The 22,322-nt window shown below is 38.9% G+C and overlaps 1 protein-coding gene across 31 annotated transcripts in view; it reads right to left on the reverse strand.

The window, feature by feature from the left end:
- LOC121870664 (zinc finger and BTB domain-containing protein 7B-like) overlaps positions 1-20,772 on the reverse strand; it is an 85,570-nt gene extending 64,798 nt beyond the window's left edge. For 5 of the 31 annotated variants that reach the window (XR_006089745.1, XM_042372572.1, XM_042372568.1 and 2 more), the window contains exons 1-4: positions 20,494-20,761; positions 18,139-18,229; positions 14,465-15,235; positions 14,156-14,332 (exon numbers count right to left, since the gene is read on the reverse strand). Coding sequence is in view for 30 of the 31 variants with exons in the window: in XM_042372572.1 (XP_042228506.1) it covers positions 14,156-14,332; positions 14,465-15,235; positions 18,139-18,229; positions 20,494-20,495 (1,041 nt within the window). In the remaining variant the exon portion in view is untranslated. Of the gene's footprint in view, positions 1-7,389; positions 7,876-8,201; positions 9,090-14,155; positions 14,333-14,464; positions 15,236-18,138; positions 18,230-20,493 lie in introns of those variants that run through there. The other 26 variants (XM_042372583.1, XM_042372576.1, XM_042372575.1 and 23 more) reach the window with 14 other exon arrangements.
- Between the last annotated feature and the right edge of the window lie 1,550 nt (positions 20,773-22,322).

Raw genomic sequence — 22,322 nt, forward strand, 5'->3', positions numbered from 1 at the left:
CTTAACCCCAGACTTTAGACTCTTGGTTTAATTCTACTCTTCATTTATAACCAGACAACATTACTTTATGACTCATATTTAGTGTTTAATATCTTTTACAAATATTACAGCTTAAGTAATCTATTAAAAAATGGATGGGGACAAAGATTTCTTCAACTGATTAATTAATATAAACTATGTATTACTGTGTACAGTACAGTATACTTCAGCTCGGTAGACACAACATCAAACATTATAAATAAAGGTGTAGGAGCAACATGTGCATCATCACCACTGTAGACCCAGAGCAACAGAATTTAAGGGATCATTCACCTCCTACAGCACAGTATACGCAGACCTTCATGATACTCCCGGGTGAGAAACAAACTAACACACAATACACCTTGTGTTGACTGCTGGCCACACCCTTCTCCAACATGCAAACAAGAGGCCTTGTCATTACGTGCATTTCTTTTCATGTTTCTCTACAATTATGCAGCCACACACCTTCACAAATTTTTTTCTATATTTCTCACTGCAATACTTTAGTTCCTAAGTAACTGGTAAAACATAACCATTGTAAAATAATCAAAACTTATTATATTTGCCCATTACCCACAAAACACAATTGTAGTACAGTAGAGAAAATGGAACTCTGGAATGTTTACCCCCGGGTCAATAAGCTTCCCTCCCCCCACCAGGCAACTGCCTCGTGAAGTTTGTCAGAAGTTAACAAAATATAACAGCCTCAGTGAGGACAAGACTAAATACTTTGTACAGTAAAAGTTATAAACTCAACCATACAAATAAAATATATGATAAATATTCCTCCTAAAAATTTTAGTTTTTGTTATTTTAAACAGACCAGGATATGAGGGACTAACCCATAAATCCTGTTTATAACAGAGCCGTGGTCGTGACTTACACACAGTCGAGGGCTCTCAGGACCCCACACATGACAACTACAAAAACTAGTATACACTTTCTCCCCATACTGAGCCTTCTAAGGAGAGACCTGATGTACTGTACTGTACCACTAAGGCTTTCCTGCTGTATCTCTCATCTATAACCTAATATTTAACTCTACGTAGTAACCTCGTATCTAAAACAAACTAAAACAGGAAACAAGGAGCCAATTATTAACTCCTAAACCTCTTAAGTACAGCATGATGCAGTGCAAGGGTGCACTGTACAGTAGTGGTTTCAGGCAGACAATGACCAAAACACCTTCCAGGCCCCACCGTGAAGGATACACAGTACAGTACTTGTACTCGGGGGAGACTGTCTTGTACATATGTAGCCACATTATGTAACTGGTTGTGTTGTGTGAAATTATTGCTCTTTATTACATTATTAGATGCAAGTGCCACACCCAATAAAGCTTAACTGCCATTACCAAGGAAACAACCTCCTCATAGCATGAAGTCAAACTTCTATTTATAAACAAATTTCTAACAATGACAAACTGTACACCAGATATTTACTATCTGCTAATGAGAGAAAGACTAAGTTCAAACAGTAAAAGAAAACTACAAAAGACAGTGTCAATGCAGCAGCAGCGCACTAGTCTAGCAGAGGTTAAAGTCTTGCTTAGGTAAGATGTGAGAAGTGTTACACCACAGGTATCCTCAAGTAGAGTTCCTGTACTGTAGTTCCTCATTTACAACAGAGATCAGTCAGTCATAAGTGATAAGAGTTATCAGGTATGAATATAATATTAAATCTAGACTCTTTGTTCCCAAGAGAAACTATTCCAAACAGTCAAGTATAAAAAGCTCTTGGGCTCAGAGAACAGTACTGTACAGTACTATACTACTGTACGTATACACAAAAAACACCACCGAAAACAGGTGTTCCCTCAAAGGGAGACAAACTTATATAGAAATGAAGGCATAAAGAAAAGCATTTAAAAATACTCTCACCTCCCACCCTTCAGAAAAAGACCCCAAACACCTCTTACTTGTAAAACTTATTCACAAATTAACAACTTCAGGACCAGGAAACAGGCCTATTACACTACACTACCTTGCTCTTGGTAACTTATATACTGTATGGTACTACATTATATAGAACAATTATTAAACTTCTCTGAAAGTGACTCCTAAACCCCAGTACAGTACTTGTAGCTGCTCAGGGAGGGAGACAAAGAATTAACACCTAGAACCAACATTCCAGGATACAGAAAAGAAACACTGAACTATTTAAAAGTTGACCCAAATAACCTAGACTGTGTAACCCAGCTGCAGGAGGAGGGTACTGTACTGTATAAAGAAAGGTTGTGTCCCTCCATAACCACTGTTAAAACACAACCCAAGACTTGGCTAAGATGCTTGACAACCTCCACAATACAGTACACCCGCACCGTGTCCTCCCACCGTTCACCTGGACGACCATCCCTTACACCTCGTCCTTCTTTACAGTATTAACGGTTATTTGAAGTTAAACGTAGGCGACCGAGAGTTTATCACTGGCCGAGTTAGCCACGAGTACTGGAAGGTTTTTCGCACTCGGCTAATTATTGTTTATGATAAGTTGTGGTGTTGTTGCTGCCGACACAATATCAGTCGTTCTCAGATTAGTCTAATATTTACATCATCATCCAAGTGTTAACTGCGTGTAATTGTTCTATCACACATATGCTAACTGTCTATTGTTTGATGCATAAGAGGGAGCACATAGCATAAAAAGGAACTTATTGCAGGTTGTGACTTCAAAACAGTAACCAGCAGCCTAACACTACAATTTTAAAAGTGAACTACCCTGTACTCGTTTTTTCCATTTTCTACAAAAACTGAAGAATCCTCGTCATCAAGAGTGAACCTCTTCCAAGAAGTGTCATCTCCTGAATTACTTTTTTTTCCTACTGTACTGTATGAAGAAATAGTGGCTTTTAAATCTCATAACTAACATACTGTACACATCAACAGCCCAAACACAGGCAATACCACTCCAAGACCCCCAGCAGGCAGGAGCCAGGTTACCTCACCATGCTTCCCCAATAACAATTTTCCACAAGTGACATCTACAGTATCAGAAAGCTTCATTGGTGAACAAAAGTATAATCTAACTGCTGACTTAATATCTTATCTCTGCACTGTATTTTATATTGTTGGTTTATCTAGCAACTATAATATATGATCCTCTCATTTTCTATAGAATATCAGGTCATAATATTAGTGGTGAGATGCTATCAAAGGTTTACTACAGTCACATAATAAACACAGATCAATATAAATCTTTCTAATTCTATTAAGAATTGATTCGTTCAATATAATCCAGTATTTGGAAATTTATCCCATAACAAAGGACTGTCACAAGTGGGTGTACTGTACTGTAAGAGAAGATTGATGCCAAGCTGTGCCCATGAGGCACTTAATACACTACAAGGTGGGTACAAAATCCAGTCAGATGATACTTTGATTAAATACTGTACAGCATTCACACACATAAATGAATCCAGCCTGCCACATCCACTAGTTGTCACACAGGCCAGTGAGGATTTATGTCTGGAACCTTCAACTTCAAATCTATCTCAACGACATTGAAAATCACGACCCAATTCTTAATTCCCTGCCGATCGACGACTACGTTCTAGTGAAGGAACGGAGGAAACCTTCCTTGGCCCTAAAAAGGATTTTGTGCCTCTATAGCCTCCCCCAATGACCTGAACCAAATCAGGAATGTCAGGAGATAAATGTGTTAAGTGACTTGACTGAATGACCTCCCAAGGAAGAAATACACCCCCCCCCCTTGTGCTTCCCAGTCACACACAAAATAAAGCTTTCCTTCATATAGCTACACACCAATTTTTTTGTTTTTTATTCATTGGTGACAATTCCTCCAGGAATGTCAATAAAGATAACAACTTATTAGGTCCTGTATTTTATTTATGTAAGGAAGCAAAATAAACTTGGTTAATTTGTAAATTCCTCGAAATATGTCTTAACAGCGGCACTTTAAGAATAAGATTCAATGGTAATTTTAATCTATATGTAAGAGTGTTATGCTTAAAGCACAACAAATGGTATTTGTCATTTCCTCAATTCCAATGGTATTTGTCATTTCCTCAATTCCAAATTTAAAAAAATAATAAATGGTTTTTACGCAACTCATTTTTCTTTTCCTTGGGACTTAAGGTTTGATGTTAAGTAAGACTGACATCACCACCTGCTACAGTACTGCACCTCATACAGCACACCACCAAGATAAAACACAAAGAAAACATAAAGTCAAAACAGATTCTAAATCTTACCAGAAAATGCATCATCATCTTGGAAAAGAAACATCACAAGGCGCAGCAGACAAGTTACATTCTATTATTTCCCAAAAATTTAAACATGTCAACACCCAATAATACTGTAGTGAGTTGCAGATAACTGTTTCCTGGGGAGTTTGATGCTTGTACAAGACAAAACATAAGGAATACAGTGTTACAGTACAGTATATACTTCTCATACATTCAAAACATAACCGAACTAACTCCATCTAACACAAAAGCTGCTCTCTTTTAGTTTGAAATAAAGTAATTACGGCAACAGCTGTAACACACAGCTCATGCATTACCTGTAGGTATCAGTTTCCTCAATAAGTATTTCAGGTTTCATTTGTGACAATTTAACATCAGAAAATATGTTATTACAGAAGAGTTTATCCCTTCAGGTTAAATTCGTTCCATATATTTATAACAACAGATTAACGAACACTTAATCTGCTCGGATTTTTTTGTGAGTAGTGGTCGCCCAGTCATGGTTCAGAACATGAAGGACATTCACAATCCGGAAACCTACATCAATACTGTACAACACCGGACCACCTATCATCTCATTAAAACCCAGACAAGTAACCATGCACAAGATTTACATAGAAAAAATACATAAATAAACCAACACGCGATTCATTTTCTGACAGCTGAGTTCATCTTTGAAGTTTTAACCCACAACTAAACACATCACCAAAAGTTTAGTTAATCAAACCTCAACTTGGGAATAATGAAATACTGTACTGATTCAGAAAAAAAAAAAACACTGATCAACTGCCTTATTTACTGAGCAGGTGAAGAGAACTCGAGAAAGTTACTGCTTACATATGAGAACACTGTGCAAGAAGCTTCAGATGTGAGACACCAACTATACTGTTCAGCCAAAATACAAAGCAAAGCACCAAGTTAAGCAGAAATGTTATATATAATGAGTGACCATTTTGAGAACCTAACCCCAACAAATTGGGGGGCCCCCTGTACTGTATCTTGCTACAGTATACTGTGTGGAGCTGCTGTAACATGTCAGGGAAAAATTATCACAAGCTTCAAGAAAAACTTAATAAAGAATTTATTCCAAACCGATCCCCACGGAGCACAAATTCAGAAATTTTTTTTACTTTGAGCACTGTACAGACCATGTGAGGCAGCAGCAACAGCCACTTTTATAATCAACACCCACAAAACAAAGCCTGGACCACACATAACATCCCTTCAGAGCCAGTCCCTAACAACTGAGTTACGGCCATAATTTCCAATACGGTTGAGTTTCAACAAGTACTGTATGAGTTCATGATCTATGATCCCTGGCACACCAAGTGCACCCAGATACAGTACAGCTAGGTAAGACAGAGGCATCGCAGCAATAATGTTCCTTATATCAAGAAATGAGTGCCCTGGACACTAGCAACAGCTCAGCCCACAGTGTGCAGGCAAGGGCTACATCTCAGGTCAATTCTTTGTACTTACTGTTTCCTCAAATAATAAAAACATCTAGATGAAGTTCTCTGACCACCGAGAATCTCTCACTCGCACATCAACTATGACCACAATAAGCTCTCAACAATGTTACATACTCTACCCATCTGACAACATTCCACTCAAAGTATTTTTTCAAATCTAACTAAGAAAAAAGTTCAATACAATTACAAAATTAAAATAATGTGCACTTCATAAAAGAATATACAAAGTACTCAGGATATTTTATGCAGTAAAATCAAATGAAATGTAGAGTACTGTATTCCGTACTGTACTGTATTGTAATACCAATAGGCCCAGACAAGTAGTGAAGAGCAGCAGATCAACCCCCACTCTCAGCTGTTTTCACACTTTCTGGCAAATTTTTCCTTTTTACCTATACTGTATAACTGTAAGTGGTTCATCAACACTTGTTGTGCCTCAGGGACAGCACAGACTAACAAAACTGTTAAGCACTAAGACTGTGTTGTCTTTGAGTCTGGCCATCCTGTATCACGTGTGACCTTGCTTCTATGTATGAACTTTACCTACAGTACATCAAATCCTCAGAGGTCTAAATACACTGGACTGTAGCTACATGAAAAAGATAAACAATATCATAGTTCACAAGTACAGTACATAAACATTGTACCTGTGCTTGGGTCAGGTTATATAAGGTTAGTGTTTGTACTGTATATACTGTGCTATAACAGGTTAACATCTAATTTGCTAAAGTTTAGCTACTTATAAATTTGTATTTATGTTTTCACTTATTCTAATATATACAATACATGCCTATCACTCGCACCCCTTGGTACATCAATGTTGATGTCATGCTTGTGTTGTCTTTACCACACACTCAATATACTTCACCTCACCATTACATTCACACATTTTTAATCTCTTAACTCAATCATGCCAATCTTTTACTGTATATAATAAACGTCACTCATCCATCATTGTTGTCACTCAAACACTGATGACTAATTATGGTGTACAGTACTGTTATCAGCTACAGTACAGTTCTGTTATCAGCTACAGTACAGGACTGTTATCAGCTACAGTACAGTTCTGTTATCAGCTACAGTACAGTTCTGTTATCAGCTACAGTACAGGACTGTTATCAGCTACAGTACAGTACTATTATCAGCTACAGTACAGTACTGTTATCAGCTACAGCACAGGACTGTTATCAGCTACAGTACAGTAGTTATTAGCTACAGTACAGTTCTGTTATCAGCTACAGTACAGTACTGTTATCAACTACAGTACAGTACTGTTATCAGCTACAGTACAGTACTGTTATCAGCTACAGTACAGTACTGTAGATGTGCTAAAGTCTATAGTAAGCAACCCTCCACATTTCACACCTCAGAATTAATTGTTTATCAAGCAGGAAAAACACTGTATAAAAACCTCATGAGAGCAGCAGCACAGTTTTCACAGTGGCATAGCACTGTACAGTAGTGTATTGCTGTGGCACCTGACAATAAGCGTGTTACAATTAAACAACTAAAATATACCCTGAGAGAAAGTTTCTCATATTGTGCTGTACTGTAAGCAACTTGCTCCACAGTGTAGGATATATTAATATGAGAATGTCAAATATTACACCAAGTACTGTACTGTATATGTCACCATAGAGTTTCCAAATAAAACCTTTGGATGGTTAGGAAGGAAAGAGAGAAATAAGCAAGAATAAACCTTTTTTTATTTTCTTCCTTCAGCACAGAAAAATTGCATTACAATTACACCCAATCTTTTCTGGTTAACTGAACAAAGACTTTTTAATAGGCTCTTTCTTTATATAACATCCACCATTTAGTATGGATTAATAAACCAAAACTATTTCACAAAATATTAGTAGCAGCTGGACAACGAATGGCATGATTTCTGCAATTACTCTTCTGGGCAAAACCTCTGCCACAGTGTTGACAATGGTACGGGCGCTCACCGGTATGTAGTCGCTCGTGATCTGTTAAGTGGTCCTTACGTTTGAACTTCTTAAAGCAAAAGCGACATGAGTATGGTCGCCACTCTGGGTTTGGAATAAATGTTGGCAGATCAGCCATAGGAGCAGAGGCCACAGGGGGGCAGGGTGCTGCTGCTCCCATCCGCCGGGACGCCACATCACCTTGCCCGCCCACAGGCACAAAGTCGCCTACTGCCCCGAAAGCCGCCCTCTGCAAATGAAGGAACACTGCCATCACTACCCCTTAAAAGTTCCTCTCAGGTGATATCTTCCATTGATATCAATTACTGTACATATAACTCATACCCACCACAATCAACCTTCAGGGCTTTCACTTATTTTACAGCAGAACCAAACTTCCCGAGTTAGTAACTTCTGTACAGTACTGTACTGTACAGGTTCTTATGTCAACTAACTAAAAATTGATGAACAGGTAGTTATTCTTGGACGAGAAAAGCAGGGGAGGGGAGGGCATAAGCTTAAACAAACACCAGTCATTACATAAACTGAAGGGGGGGTTATAAAACGATTCATTTGAAACTAATAAAAACAAACAAAATATTTTCAATACTTCTCTCTTTTATAATCTAATATAAAAGATTGTTGGCACATATCAACAGCTACGGTTAAGGTCACTGACTAGCTTTGAGCACTATAAGCATATCTTTTCACCAAACGAGACAAGCACTACAGTATAAGCACTATTTCCCCTTAATCAAACACAGTTTACTAAAGAAAATAATGTGGCACATCTTTCACAGCAATCTCAGCTAAAGAGAACTAAAGGCAATACAATACACAAAATATTGAAACTTGCAACCACAGACTTGACCACAGGGACACGTCGCACATCATCCTATTAGCTTCACAACCCTCAATAATGGCAGCCGACCAACCGTCTATAAAACATTAGTCATGTTTATTACTCTTTTCTTATACGGTCTCGGGCGTTGCCGTCATTTTCTTTCTCATCTTCTCCCGAAATTTCCGCTGCCGCAACTGTCCGCTTATTAATCTTTCCAATTCTTTCTGTAGGCGTCCAGCCTCACTTTTTTTACTTCCAATTTTTATCTCTAATTTCTCTGCTTCCAATGCACCAAGCATACCAGAATCAAGAAGAGACTCCATCGAGGCAGTCTCAGCCTTAACGAGATTCATCTGGGCCCTGATCCTGTCCTGTCGGTATCTTCCACGCCCTACATGCTGGTGGTGGTGGTACATCGGCCCAGAGGTGGCGGCGGCGACAGCTGCAGCAGCCATGAGAGGGGAGGAGGAAGGAGAGGAGGATGGGGGTAATCTTCCACCCAATCCTCCAAACAGAGAGTGGGTTCCAGGTTGGTGTGATGCTGAGAGAGATACGTGGCCCGCAGGGGCGCCGAGAGGGGGGAGGGGAGATGCCGCCACAGAGGAAAATGGGCCCAACAACTGGAAAAGGGAGAGAGACAACTTGTGTCAGGTCACTCTCTGTGCTAAGATGATGCTGATATTATCAGCTGATCCAGTTTCAGGCTTTGCCTGTCTTGATAAAGATCCATATTTCGTCAAAGACTGATGGTAGCGAACACAATGACCACCTCAACTCCTCAGAAAATAGAGAATAAAACCAATTACCCCAACAAGTCCTACCTATCTGTCTTATATCGCTAAGTTGCAATGAAAGCTGCGCCCAGTCCCGTAGATAAAACAATTACCACTCGTTACAATGACCTGGGAGTCCATCTGCACAATGCCAAAGACTTATTCCCTGCACCAGCTACAAATACATTTAAATTTGTAAAGAGAATTTCACCTGTTATTGCAGTGTATGACACCATAAACAGCATGTAGCTAGTGCCACAGGGACAAATTAGATGTACTACTGTACAGTACTGTATTTAACATTAATAAAAGTGCATGCCATTGGACCACAATTACTATTACTCTACAATATACTGTATATATAAGGCATCTGTTAGGCAATATTTCATTGTGAAATTCTCTCAAAATACACAAAAACAAGATGAACCTTAATATCATAGGCAGCAAACCCCAGTCTTACTCTCTTTTAATACAAGTTATTTAAAACTACAGACAAAAACACTGGATACTATATGATAATGAACTGTGACATCTAAGAAAGTTTAAGACTAGGGCATTGCTTCAGAAAAGATTGATTTCTCCTCGTAGCTTTATCAAAACATATTAGAGTACAGTATGTAACAAAGGCAGAAATACTCAAGTACAGTACAGACTCCTTGTGATTCTCACTTGAACAAAAATAAACACAGTAAATAAAACCAAAATAAAATATTTCATAACATTTCATCCTTTAAAATAAGAAAAAAAAAATCTCTCTCTCTCTCTCTCTCTCTCTCTCTCTCTCTCTCTCTCTCTCTCTCTCTCTCTCTCTCTCTCTCTCTCTCTCTCTCTCTCTCTCTCTCTCTCTCTCTCTCTCTCTCTCTCTCTCTCTCTCTCTCTCTCTCTCTCTCTCTCTCTCTCTCTCTCTCTCTCTCTCTCTCTCTCTCTCTCTCTCTCTCTCTCTCTCTCTCTCTCTCTCTCTCTCTCTCTCTCTCTCTCTCTCTCTCTCTCTCTCTCTCTCTCTCTCTCTCTCTCTCTCTCTCTCTCTCTCTCTCTCTCTCTCTCTCTCTCTCTCTCTCTCTCTCTCTCTCTCTCTCTCTCTCTCTCTCTCTCTCTCTCTCTCTCTCTCTCTCTCTCTCTCTCTCTCTCTCTCTCTCTCTCTCTCTCTCTCTCTCTCTCTCTCTCTCTCTCTCTCTCTCTCTCTCTCTCTCTCTCTCTCTCTCTCTCTCTCTCTCTCTCTCTCTCTCTCTCTCTCTCTCTCTCTCTCTCTCTCTCTCTCTCTCTCTCTCTCTCTCTCTCTCTCTCTCTCTCTCCTCTCTCTCTCTCTCTCTCTCTCTCTCTCTCTCTCTCTCTCTCTCTCTCTCTCTCTCTCTCTCTCTCTCTCTCTCTCTCTCTCTCTCTCTCTCTCTCTCTCTCTCTCTCTCTCTCTCTCTCTCTCTCTCTCTCTCTCTCTCTCTCTCTCTCTCTCTCTCTCTCTCTCTCTCTCTCTCTCTCTCTCTCTCTCTCTCTCTCTCTCTCTCTCTCTCTCTCTCTCTCTCTCTGCCTTATATAGTGACCACTGCATGATGCCTCCACAGGTAAGGTGAATGTATTGGCACACAGGTCTAGTCCCAGTTGTCAAAGGCACCCAACTTCAATGACAGGTAAAGTGTATATCCTATGTTGTATGCAGAAGGAAAATATTGACTGTAGTACTGTACTGAGAGCAGCTTTAAAGGCTTTTGCTGTATTTATTCACTGTAATATTTGAATTGGTTGGTAACTGATACCTAACCCTGCTTTAATGTCACAGTTCTTTAACCCTACCTCCTTTTATTCATTTATTTCTCTCCGTAAAGTGACTCGGGTGCATCACAGGTTATAATGAACAGATGGTTTATGCAAGTTTAGTTTATGTCACCCCTCACTATAGTTTGGATGAATATACAGTATTTGCTTCGTGTATGACATAGGTTCGGTAATAAACAATTTAGTGGGACTTCCACTGCCAATAAATTGACAAACTGAACATCTTGCATTAGTTTTGGTCAAGTTTCTGGGGATCCAAGTGTTAGACCTCTCCAGTGTATATATATATAAATTGTTCTGAACTTAAAATTCACCAACTTTAGTCACATCTGTAGTCCTCACTTCACATTAGTAACTTATAACTGGTCAAAACTGTGTGCAAAATATTATTACAATTCTGCCCTGTACAGTAAAAATAATAGTACAGTCAGTTCCTTGTGCACTTAAGAGAATACGTATCTCAAGAAACTATAAAAATATTCTAAATAAATGACTGGATAGGATGGGCAATGTTTTAATATTATTGTTAACTAAAGGTTTTCCTCCACACAGAGCAGGTGGCAAATTCTTGGCTCATTATTCTTCTATAAACTGTATGGATCTCCTCCCTGATCTGTATCACTGTACTCTACTATATAGGGAGGTTCAGCTCTATAGGCAGCGTTATATACCGTATACGGTAGCACTGTACCTATAGTATAAAAAGCAAACCATTGACTGCCGCGTCCATAATTTGATCAGTACAGTACGGTAGTCTTTATGTGTTGTGATGTTGGGCCTCTGTTACTCAGTGGGTGACTACAGGTCCCTGGCAACTCTGACTGGGTTACCAAGCCAATATCAAGAGTCCTCCCAACAGTGAGTGGAGCCTCACCCAGCAGTACACAGATAAGGTAGGAAAATCACTAGCATATATAAATCAAAACATACAAATATATACATACCAGAAATATATATATATATATATATATATATATATATATATATATATATATATATATATATATATATATATATATATATATATATATATATATATATATATATATATAATCACAAAATTAAGTTTCAAGACAAGAGTCACAAGGATTCACAGAGGAGAAATCATTATGTACTAAAAGGAAGCAAATATATACGTAGCCTAAGTTGAGACTCATGACTGTACAAACCCACAACATAATGTTAAACTTGATATTCTAATTACTGTACTGTACAGTACAGTACTTGATCTGCATTGTCTACCTTCACATGTCTCTGGGTGTAGATATTGTGTTAACATTCCGAGGCATTTTATATGGAAATGTGATTCCACACTTTGTATGCTACTTTATATTGTACATTGTGGGTGGGGGGTGTCTGAGTGAGAAGGTGTGGAGGTGAGGGACAAGTGTGTGGATGGGAGATGAGTAACCAAGTAAGTGTGTGGGAGGAGGAAAGGAATAGGCACACATACAGTATGTGAGTGTAGAAAGGACAAAAGTGTGTGTGTGTGTGTGTGTGGGGGGGGGGGGGCCAGGCCAGCATGCTAAGTGGATTATGCCTGATGCAGCAGATTCTTCTTAAATGATAAAGGAAATTGTCTATGGAATATGTGGATATTTGTACATCTTCACATCACACTTCATACACACACATTTCTGCTATACTGTTAATCCCTGTATCCATACACTTGGATCATACACCTCTACCTCCATCCAGACAAACTTTTCTCCGATGTTTGAGAAAGACTTTCTGAATCAAAATTAAATTCGTTCTGCAGCTTCAAAATATGAATAACCAACTCAAGTTTGATACTCAACATTAACCATCCCTGTACTGAACAGCCTAAGCACAGTTAGAGGAACACATCACCTTCATGGTTTCTCAAGTACCCGAGATAGCTTACTCGTGCCTATGAACGAGATAATCACCGAGGGTAATGTGAGCCTCGGCCAAACTTTCCAGTTTCAACACACATTAAATATGGTTAATGAAGATGAAAAATACTGATCATCAAACTTGGCATACATACAGGACAGTAGTCGTGATAAAACTCTATATTAAATTAAATACCAATTCCTCTAAGGTTACTAAATGTAACACTTTGTATGAACAGATGGAGAGGTCCCTCTACACCCTCCCCCATTAACAGTCAATATGTGATGGATATCTGATGTAGAGATGAACATGTGCAACAAGTACACTAATATTTATTTCATTCAACTCACAAAACACATGTAGAGTTTTTGGCTGATTTTGGTTCTACTAACCAATTATCATATACTGAACATGTACTGTACACACATACAAGCCACTAAATCTAAAAAAGAAAAAATATTTTCACAAGAGCCTACTGTGAGAATGTGTGTGTGTGTGTAAATGAGTGAGTGGTAGGTGTGTGTGGTGGGAGAGTATGAAGGAAGGGGAGATGAGGTTCATGAATGTATTCAAGGAAAGGTGATGGGTTTGAATACAAGTGTTCGTGTACAGTATGGGGGATGAAGGGAGGGGGATATTTCTTTTACATTTCCTCTAACTTCCTCATAAATTCATTCACTCTAACTTAAAATCCATTAACTGGCCCATCTGTACTGCCAGCCATCAATGACCTCTAACAAGCCTTCACTTCACTTGCATACATTCAAGAGGGTAGGATTGTAGTGTACAGTACTGTAATATGTAAATCCCTATCACCTGCCACTCCTGACTGTTTTTTTTAGTTTCCTGTCATATTAAACATAATTTGACTCAGTACAATGTCTACTCTTTAAAAGCATTATATAATTTCCCTTTTATTAAACATATAAGCTCTTTGTAGACTGTTCAACTATCCTTACTTCACATACTGTAACTCGTTCACAAAGTAGTGCTCCTTCAGATTATACAGTACAGCAGCTATTTTCTCCTTTACATATCCTCACCATTCTCATCAACACATTATACAGGTACAGCATGCTTGTTAATTACATCTGAGGTATACAGTAATATCATCCCAAATACTGCCACACACACACACAAATGCCATCATAAAACATTATAACAATATTCACACAGAAACAAAAATAAATTTACAATGTAACCTAACTGTTAACCCACTGTAAAGTAAAGTACTAGTTTGCTTCCTGTTAGCACACTTAAATAAGAAATACTTCAAATGGAACACTCACCATTGCTGGGTCTCCAGTGGGGGGCATGGAGCCATCTGTGTGGGGTAACATGACTTCAGGGAAATTGGGGGGGTTTTCTGACCCAACAGAGGAGTCACCCCCTCCCCCATCCCCTTCTACACCCCAATCCCCTTCATCATCTTCACCTAGGTCTACCACATCTTCTTGTTTAATTTCCTGAAGGAGAAACATCACATCACAGGTGAAAAAAAAATTGGTGCAACTTAAGAATCACATTTTATGCTAAGATTCAACACTGCACTATGGTCAATATTTCACTGCAGGTTAAGTGTAACACAAGAAACTCACAAATTCTGGTTCTTCTTTTGACTGCGGTTTATGGAGCCCCGAGGGTCCAGGGGAGGGTTCTTCTCCAGTATGACTGTGTGGTAACTGGTCTGTATGAGAGGTGACCTCACCAGTGTTCATTTGAGGTTGACTGCTGCCTTGTTTGGAACTTAGACTAGGTGTTGTGCTTGAATTTTGTTCACTGAGTCCACTGATACCACTTTGAATACTTGTTCTACTGTCTTCATCTAAAGTAGCTTCCACTGGGGGCATAGCAACTTGAGAAGCACCAACGGAGGGGACTGGGGGTAATGGGGATCGAGATCTGGACACTGAAGGTGTGGTTGAGGTGTGTGAAGATAATGGGTGTGAAACTGTAGGTTGGGATGGAGATGAATGAGGAGGAGATCTTTCTCTTGGTCTTGGTCTTTTGGCAGGGGGACTAAGGTGTTCCAAATGTGTTTTGCTTTCTCTTTTATCTCGTTCTCTATCTCGTTCTCTTTTAGGAGCAGGTGGATCATCAGGCACTGCTAAACCTTTTATCTGTAGTCCTTCTGCTGTTTTAATTAAAGATCCTAGACTAGACTGAGGAACATTCACTTCACCATTATACATGAAGTCCAAGAGTGCTTCTAGATCACGTGATGTCACATCTTTCATAAACACTATAGGATGTTTACTAGGATTTTTTGTAAACATCTGCTTGAAATAGTCACTACAGGTACTGAGAACAAATTTATGTGCTGCATAAAGCTTCCCACCACAGGCCAATGTGGCATCCACAAATATTTCCTGCAACAGAGAAAACATTAATTAAAATTACAGTAAACATTCAATACTAATGTTCTAATATCTCACCCTATCTCCTTACATTTATTTATTCCACTAGCATAAAAACTTATCATATCACTTGAAGATTTGCCCCTCAGCTTATTTCACCTGAAGATTAACCATCCTAATTCTAACTGGGGAAGTTGAAATAAGCTGGTAGAGATCTTCAGGTTATCCAAACTAGTGTCCAAAAAACTACATTTCATAATATTCCCGGCAAACATTAAGTGGTCAAAAAACAAATAAAAGTTCAATTTAGTCTTCTCCATAAGGTCAACCTTATTCCTATTACAGGTATGAGTTTATATTAAAATAATAATATTCCAAATAGAAAACATCTAGATGTCATGCATAAAGTGGACGACTTTTATGTTCTTCATAGAAAAACAATCATAATCGCAAGTCCTTTTTTTTTTGCAAGACATTAAAATGTTCCGATGCGTCTAATTTCTGGCAGAGGAACACAGAGGCCTTGTGTAGCAGGTTCTATTCAAATCTTATTTTTTACAGTACAGTACAGTATATGGGTGAACCATCCTACTTACACATGATCAACACATCGAATTACAGTACAGCACAGTACCTTATTTAATTCCATATTCTTATCTTCAGTTTCTTCCATAAAGACTTACCATCACTCCCTCTATCTACAGCTACTTGACTCAACATGGCTAATCTGGCCAACTGTATACAATACTCAGGCCAAATTCAGTCTCACTAAATTCAGAATGATTTATATTATGCATCTGGTGGAGTAAAGGGAACACCCAACCACAGCTGGCCCTGGTCACTATTTTTGGTCCAAAGGTTACTTAAAACATTAGGCAATCCAACCACATCAATACTGTACTTCCAAGAAGCAAACACTCATCTGAGCATTGTTGTTGTTCATAACCTATAAAGGTCAAACAAGGCCATTCACACATATCAATGAAGGTGACACAGGTCTGCCCCTATACTGTACAGTATATGAAGGTCACAAGGTAATGACACATCAAACGATATCACTGGTACGTGTCAATGGCAATGAAAAGTTCTGAAAAACATAAATGAGGCAACTTAAGTACTATACAGTACTGCACAAGAGCCTAAAGGTTGACACCACAGGATTCCCAGGAACCCCTCCCCCACCTGCCTTATAGGACTGATAAAATATTCCAGAATTCCACAGAATACTGCCAGTTAGGTTGAGAGCCAAGATCCTTGCCTGTCACACTGACATCCCATTAACAGGTTACAGACCAAATAATCATCCTCAGTTGCAGCTCACCACAGCAACCTATGAGAGATTAAAAATGGGGCCACCAAACCCATGTTTACTCATAAAATGGGCTAGGGACAAATATCTCATATCTAACTCAAGCAGTAAATTGGGTGACTCATGTATAATACTGTACTTTCAAATTAGGTAATACATGAGGATACACATTTACTTTGGTACCAGAGCTCAAGTCCAGTTGACACACTATGTTTTTCAGATTTGTCCCACGAGGAGGCTACTTTACTGGCCATCCCCCTTGCAACCTGTGCAAGGTGAGGCACAAAAGCATTAACAGCACCCACAGGTGGCCAATAAGACAATCCCAAGCTTGATTTACAAATACCTGGCTCTTCATTAGCTTAAATCTTAAATTCAATCCTCACACACCTTCCACAAATTTGGAGCCCATGTGGCAACAATTGTCCATGAAACGAGCACTGCATTATAAATAAGTGTGTGTGTGTGCACTCAGATAACCTTATTAACTTGGAACCAGAACACAATAATGAGTGAAAAGGATCTGTGGGCTACACTAACTCATGATCAGAGAAAGTGATGGATCTGTGTGGCTTGCTCAGTAAACATCCTCTAAAAAATGTCTACTGTACTCTTATTATTTTTCTCATTATTCAAGGGGTTTAACTATTGAATTTCTAATATAGACAAGCAGTGTAACTAACAATTTAAATTCAAACTAATGGGTTAAATTATGTTTAGGACTAAACAAACTGATGTTAGTGTCACAGCAGATGATGTACCCATGGTGTTGGGTAAATCTGAAAAATATCATCATTTGGCTCACAAGTGACAACACTGTGCCTTAAGTTAGGAAACAGATGAAGTAACATTACCCTAGCACCATCCATCATCCTTCCCCATCAGTCGAGGTCATTGCTGGTCCCAACAGTTATCTTTAGCCCCCTCACTTCTAGAGCATCTTTCCATCTCTCTGTTCCTCCTGCCATCCACACCATGTAATGTACTCCTCTCACTCAACACTCCCAACCTCTCATTCCAATTCCTGTCTTGTTTTTCCTTCCTATTTTCTTTCACCTACATACCTCAGCTACACTTTTTTTATGAATCCTGTACACTCCCATTCTTCAACCTCTCTCCCACTGTCCCTTCACCTGTACCAACCTTTATGTAATAATTTATTTCCCTAACTTTCTCAGTTTTATAACTTTGTTCTACTATGAATTCCTCTACTGTACCAACTCTCTCAATTACCATTAATGCCTCACTCACCTCCACAACCCAATCATCAACTCTCAGTTAAACCTCTCATGAATATTCCTCACACTAAACCTTTCAAATGAGTAATTCAGGTCTTTCAAGAACCTCTCTCTCTCTTTGTCCTCACTCTTATTCCCTGGTGTATGAGTACTGTACTTCATAATCAACTACTGTACTACTTTTGATATAATCCATAGTATTCTGAAACTGAGAGCCATACACCCTGTCACACACCACCACCATTCATTTCTACTCTCAGACATTCCTCACTTCACCCTTTACCTGTCCCAACTCACCACTCCTTTGCCATTATGCTTCTTTTCCCACAAAACAAGTACTGTACATGTTTAAGTATAAGACAGGTTACCTGTTCCCGCAGGAAAGTGAGGATGTCCACAAAGTGTGCCTGGTGGTTATTCCACTTTAAGGAGAGAAGCTCCTCTGCCATCTTGCCACACCTGGAAACAAAAGAAGCATCAAATTAATTACTGAGTTTTAAGATCAATATGCAAGCTAGAACTATAAAAAATACTGGGATGTATTCACAGAGATAAGAATAATGTACAGTAAACTCCCTCCCATCTGCAGATTGTCAATTTATACAAAATGTGCTCAATTCATTTATAATTGAAAGAACTAAATGGTGAGGTTATAACATGAAGCTTCAAAACAGCTAGCTATACTGTCCACTATATTTAAGAGAATAAATAGTAAAAGCTTTGTTCTTAGCCTTCACTGTTTTGGTCAATGTGGTAATGTGGACAGGCAACAAAAACATCAGTTTGGATATTAAAAAGATGGTTATAAGGAGTATGGTGGCTGGTGAGTGCCTGGCTGACATCAGATAATTCTGAGAAATATGTTAGACAAGAGCTTGTGTTTCACTAATACAGCCCTCATATATTGCACACAGATGAGCTGTCCAGTCCATATCACCAATGAAGCCACGTTATAATTACAGTATACCTAACTTAATGTTGTTCTCATTATCACTTGTACAATACCCCTAACCACATGTTGTACTGCACAGCACAGGTATTCAACAAAAGATTTTGCGGAGTGCCTGACAATTGTTGTTGTTTAATACTGAACCTGAAGTCATCAGTTTCACATTCATATGAAACAATGACTGAAACAATAATGTTTTACCTTATTGTCAGCCAGTTAATTGTGCTAACTAGAAGTGATGTAACCCTGACTTACAAAAAATATAACAAGTATAACATCATTATCATCATAATGCTCTTTGAACTGTTTTACTGTGAGTTAACCATCTTTTCACGTGCACTCGTTCTCAAAAGGCTTAACTGTGTATAATCCAATTGACCAGAGTTATTTTATTTTGTTAACTTTTTATTTTCACTGGATCAGAGACTGTGCATACAATGCTTTCATTTTTCAATATATTGTAGTACTAAAGCAACACTTTCCTTCTTAAGCCTTGGAGACTCTGACTGTAAGACTTAAACCAACCAAACCTAACTGGTGCTATAGCTGCTGCACCCGGCATAACAAGTACTAATCGTCGTCTTCATTAACTCTTTGTCCTTACATTAACAGATTTGGGAGATTTATTTTTTTTTTTTTAATTCCCAAGAAAAATCATTAAATTCAACAAGCCATACCAGACTATTACGCTGACTGCTAACCACGGATCATTATGACTCAGGTGGTTCATATCCCCTCCTCTCAGCAATGGCCCCCAAACACCTTGCATCAACCAACAATAACCTGTTGTCCTTAAAATGAAAATCTAAAATATTATCGATAATTACCGTACATTTTTTAAAGCTCTCATTTATGGTCTATATTCCATACATTCATATACAGTACAGTTATCAGTAGTCCCCCCACCAAAAAAAAAAAATTACTGTTCATGTCAGAGACATTGTACTGTACTATACTCCCACTAACTTAATAAACTGTCCTAACCAAACCTTCACCACCATGAACCTACAACTGTCAACTACACATTACCAAGGCATAGCAACACAACTTACCACTAGAACATACAGGTTGGCAACAGCATGTATTACTGTACCAACTAGCATATCATTAATTAATTATCAAAAAATATTTGTCACATTTTATGTAAAAAATAAAACAATAAGCTTGAGCTCACTGTGAAGCTGAGGATCCTGTCTGTGCATGAAGGTAAGACGTATTCCTGCAGGGCCACACAGGCTGGGGTGACGGAGATAATAAATGGCTCCCTTATCAACCACCAGGGAGCGACTCGTCTGTCTTCTCAATACCTTCAGTGGAATCTCTGTGTTGATCCATCGATTATAATGGTGACCTTAACCCAACCTAACTAATACTCCTCCCCGGACACCATAACTGGTGATAATAGTCCGCCCCAACACTGTCGCCCTGGTTAGGGTTAGTCTACCGGAACCACTAACAAGCTTCAAGTGCCAATGATTCCAGTATCATATTGGATGCATCTTCTTGGCAACATTTAAATGCTGTTAACCACACGGTCACTAGCCAAGGACAATGCTGACCATGAACCACTTCCTGCTTCATCCTCCTACCAGAAAGCTTCAGCAGCTCCCAAGATGGCGTCGCTTAGCCTCTCCAAGCTGCGCGTCATCCTACTGTTTCATCGCTTACATCTACACGTCGGTCAATAATTGTAGGTCGAAAGTAGTAACATCTAATGCTACAAATACCAACGATGAGCCATGATGAACAAGTGTTGCTAAAATGGTTTACTTACATTAATATCACGATATATGAGGGAACATTGTAATTCCCGCTGCAGTTGGCGTTGACTGCGCTCCTCTCCCGACTGATGCCGCCAGCTTCTCGCTCCTGATTGGTCCTTTCTCTGAGGTGCCTCACAAACAAACTTTGCCTTAATTCTCCATAAATACTTACACTTCTCCCATATCAACTATTATAACATACTCTAATCCATTTTTTAAACATTTTCAATTCAATAAGACAGTGTGGTGGCAAAGGAATAAATGAATTAAGCAAATGTAAATCTTTGCCAGAGAGGACCTTTGTCAGGAGACGGGAGGTGCTCATTGGCCGGTCCTCCCCACCTCCTCTAGCGGGCTCTACAAATATTACGAAAATCAATACAACCGTTACTTTCTCTTTCAAAAGTTCTTTAAAAATATTTAGTGTGTATATTTTATAGAATAATAATTTATAGTATAAATATTCAGCCAAGTGAACTAACCTATCTCAAAGAAACAGCCGACAATTAATGTTAAGCATCGGTGACTGACTTGTCATAGCTCTACAATCTGATATAATTACGACAAAAATAATTGAGGTGCTACTATGGCGTGCGGTCTACAAAGATATCTTTAAGTCTACCTAACCTAACCTTACCTATCCTGATCTAATTAACCTAATTAATCTTGTAGTGTGTAGACCGCACGCTATAGTAGCACCCAAAACATATTTGATATACAGCACTGTAGTAATCTTGGTGATAGCATAAATACCCTACAGAAGAATCTATACATAACGACTAGTTTTTAAATCACTTTACCAATAAATAGATACCGTCATTATTAATGTACAGTACTTCACTCCTGAACAATTGCTTCAAGATTATAAGGGATTCATTCGTCCTAACTTGGAGTACTGCTCTCATATCTGGGGTGGCTCTTCTTTTGTCTAACTGTTAGATAGGGTGGAATCAAAGCCATTTTGTCTTATTGACTCTCCTACTTTAGTTGATAATCTTTTTTTCCCTTTCTCTTCGCCGCAATTACGCTTCACTCTCTACCTTTTACAGGTACTTTAACGGGCAATGTCCGGTGGATTTGGCATCCTGTGCACCGCCGGCAAGGCCGTGGGCTCGTAACACTCATCTTGCCCGCGGTGCCCACAGTTTCTCTGTGGATGTCAGTCACATTAGACTAACCCGTTATAGTAGGCTACATCCTTCTTTCCTCACTCAGCCAAACTGTGGAATGCTCTGCCTCCTTCTGTTTCCATACTCATACAATGTCTCGCCTTAAAAAGATGGTTTTCCGGCTTCTTCGTGGTGTAGATTAATATGGTCTTTTTCTTTTCCTATTTTTAATTTATTTTTACTCAACTTCAGGGAATGTGAACGTGTACGCCTACTGAAAGGGGCCTGTGTGTGTCCACGCCACACTATTATGTGGAAGATTCACTTAGACTGCAGGTGTTCTGATTCTTTTCATTCATCATAGAGAAAACTCAGTCGGCCTGGAAAATAAGCTGAATTACCATACATTAGATGCCACATACAAAATATCCATAAGTGTTCTTCTACGATACCATTCTCCTAGGCTCTTCGGAGAGGTATTCTTTACAAAAAGTGTTTGAATATTTCCCTAATGGTAAAACAATAATTTAAATCAAGTTATCTTCTTAACATCAAGGCTGGGACCAAAAAAACACCTTGATACAGTCATTATTCGCTAACGTTTTGCTTATCTCAGTTACCATCATTAACTCAATCTGTAGAAAAAGAAACAAAAATGGACATACAAACGAAATACCTTTTATTTCTTTTATTTGCTGACCGTCAACGCCTGGGTCATTACGGCCGAAACG

This window comes from Homarus americanus, unplaced genomic scaffold (assembly GCF_018991925.1).
Source record: "Homarus americanus isolate GMGI-L3 unplaced genomic scaffold, GMGI_Hamer_2.0 scaffold56333, whole genome shotgun sequence".
Taxonomy (NCBI): domain Eukaryota; kingdom Metazoa; phylum Arthropoda; class Malacostraca; order Decapoda; family Nephropidae; genus Homarus; species Homarus americanus.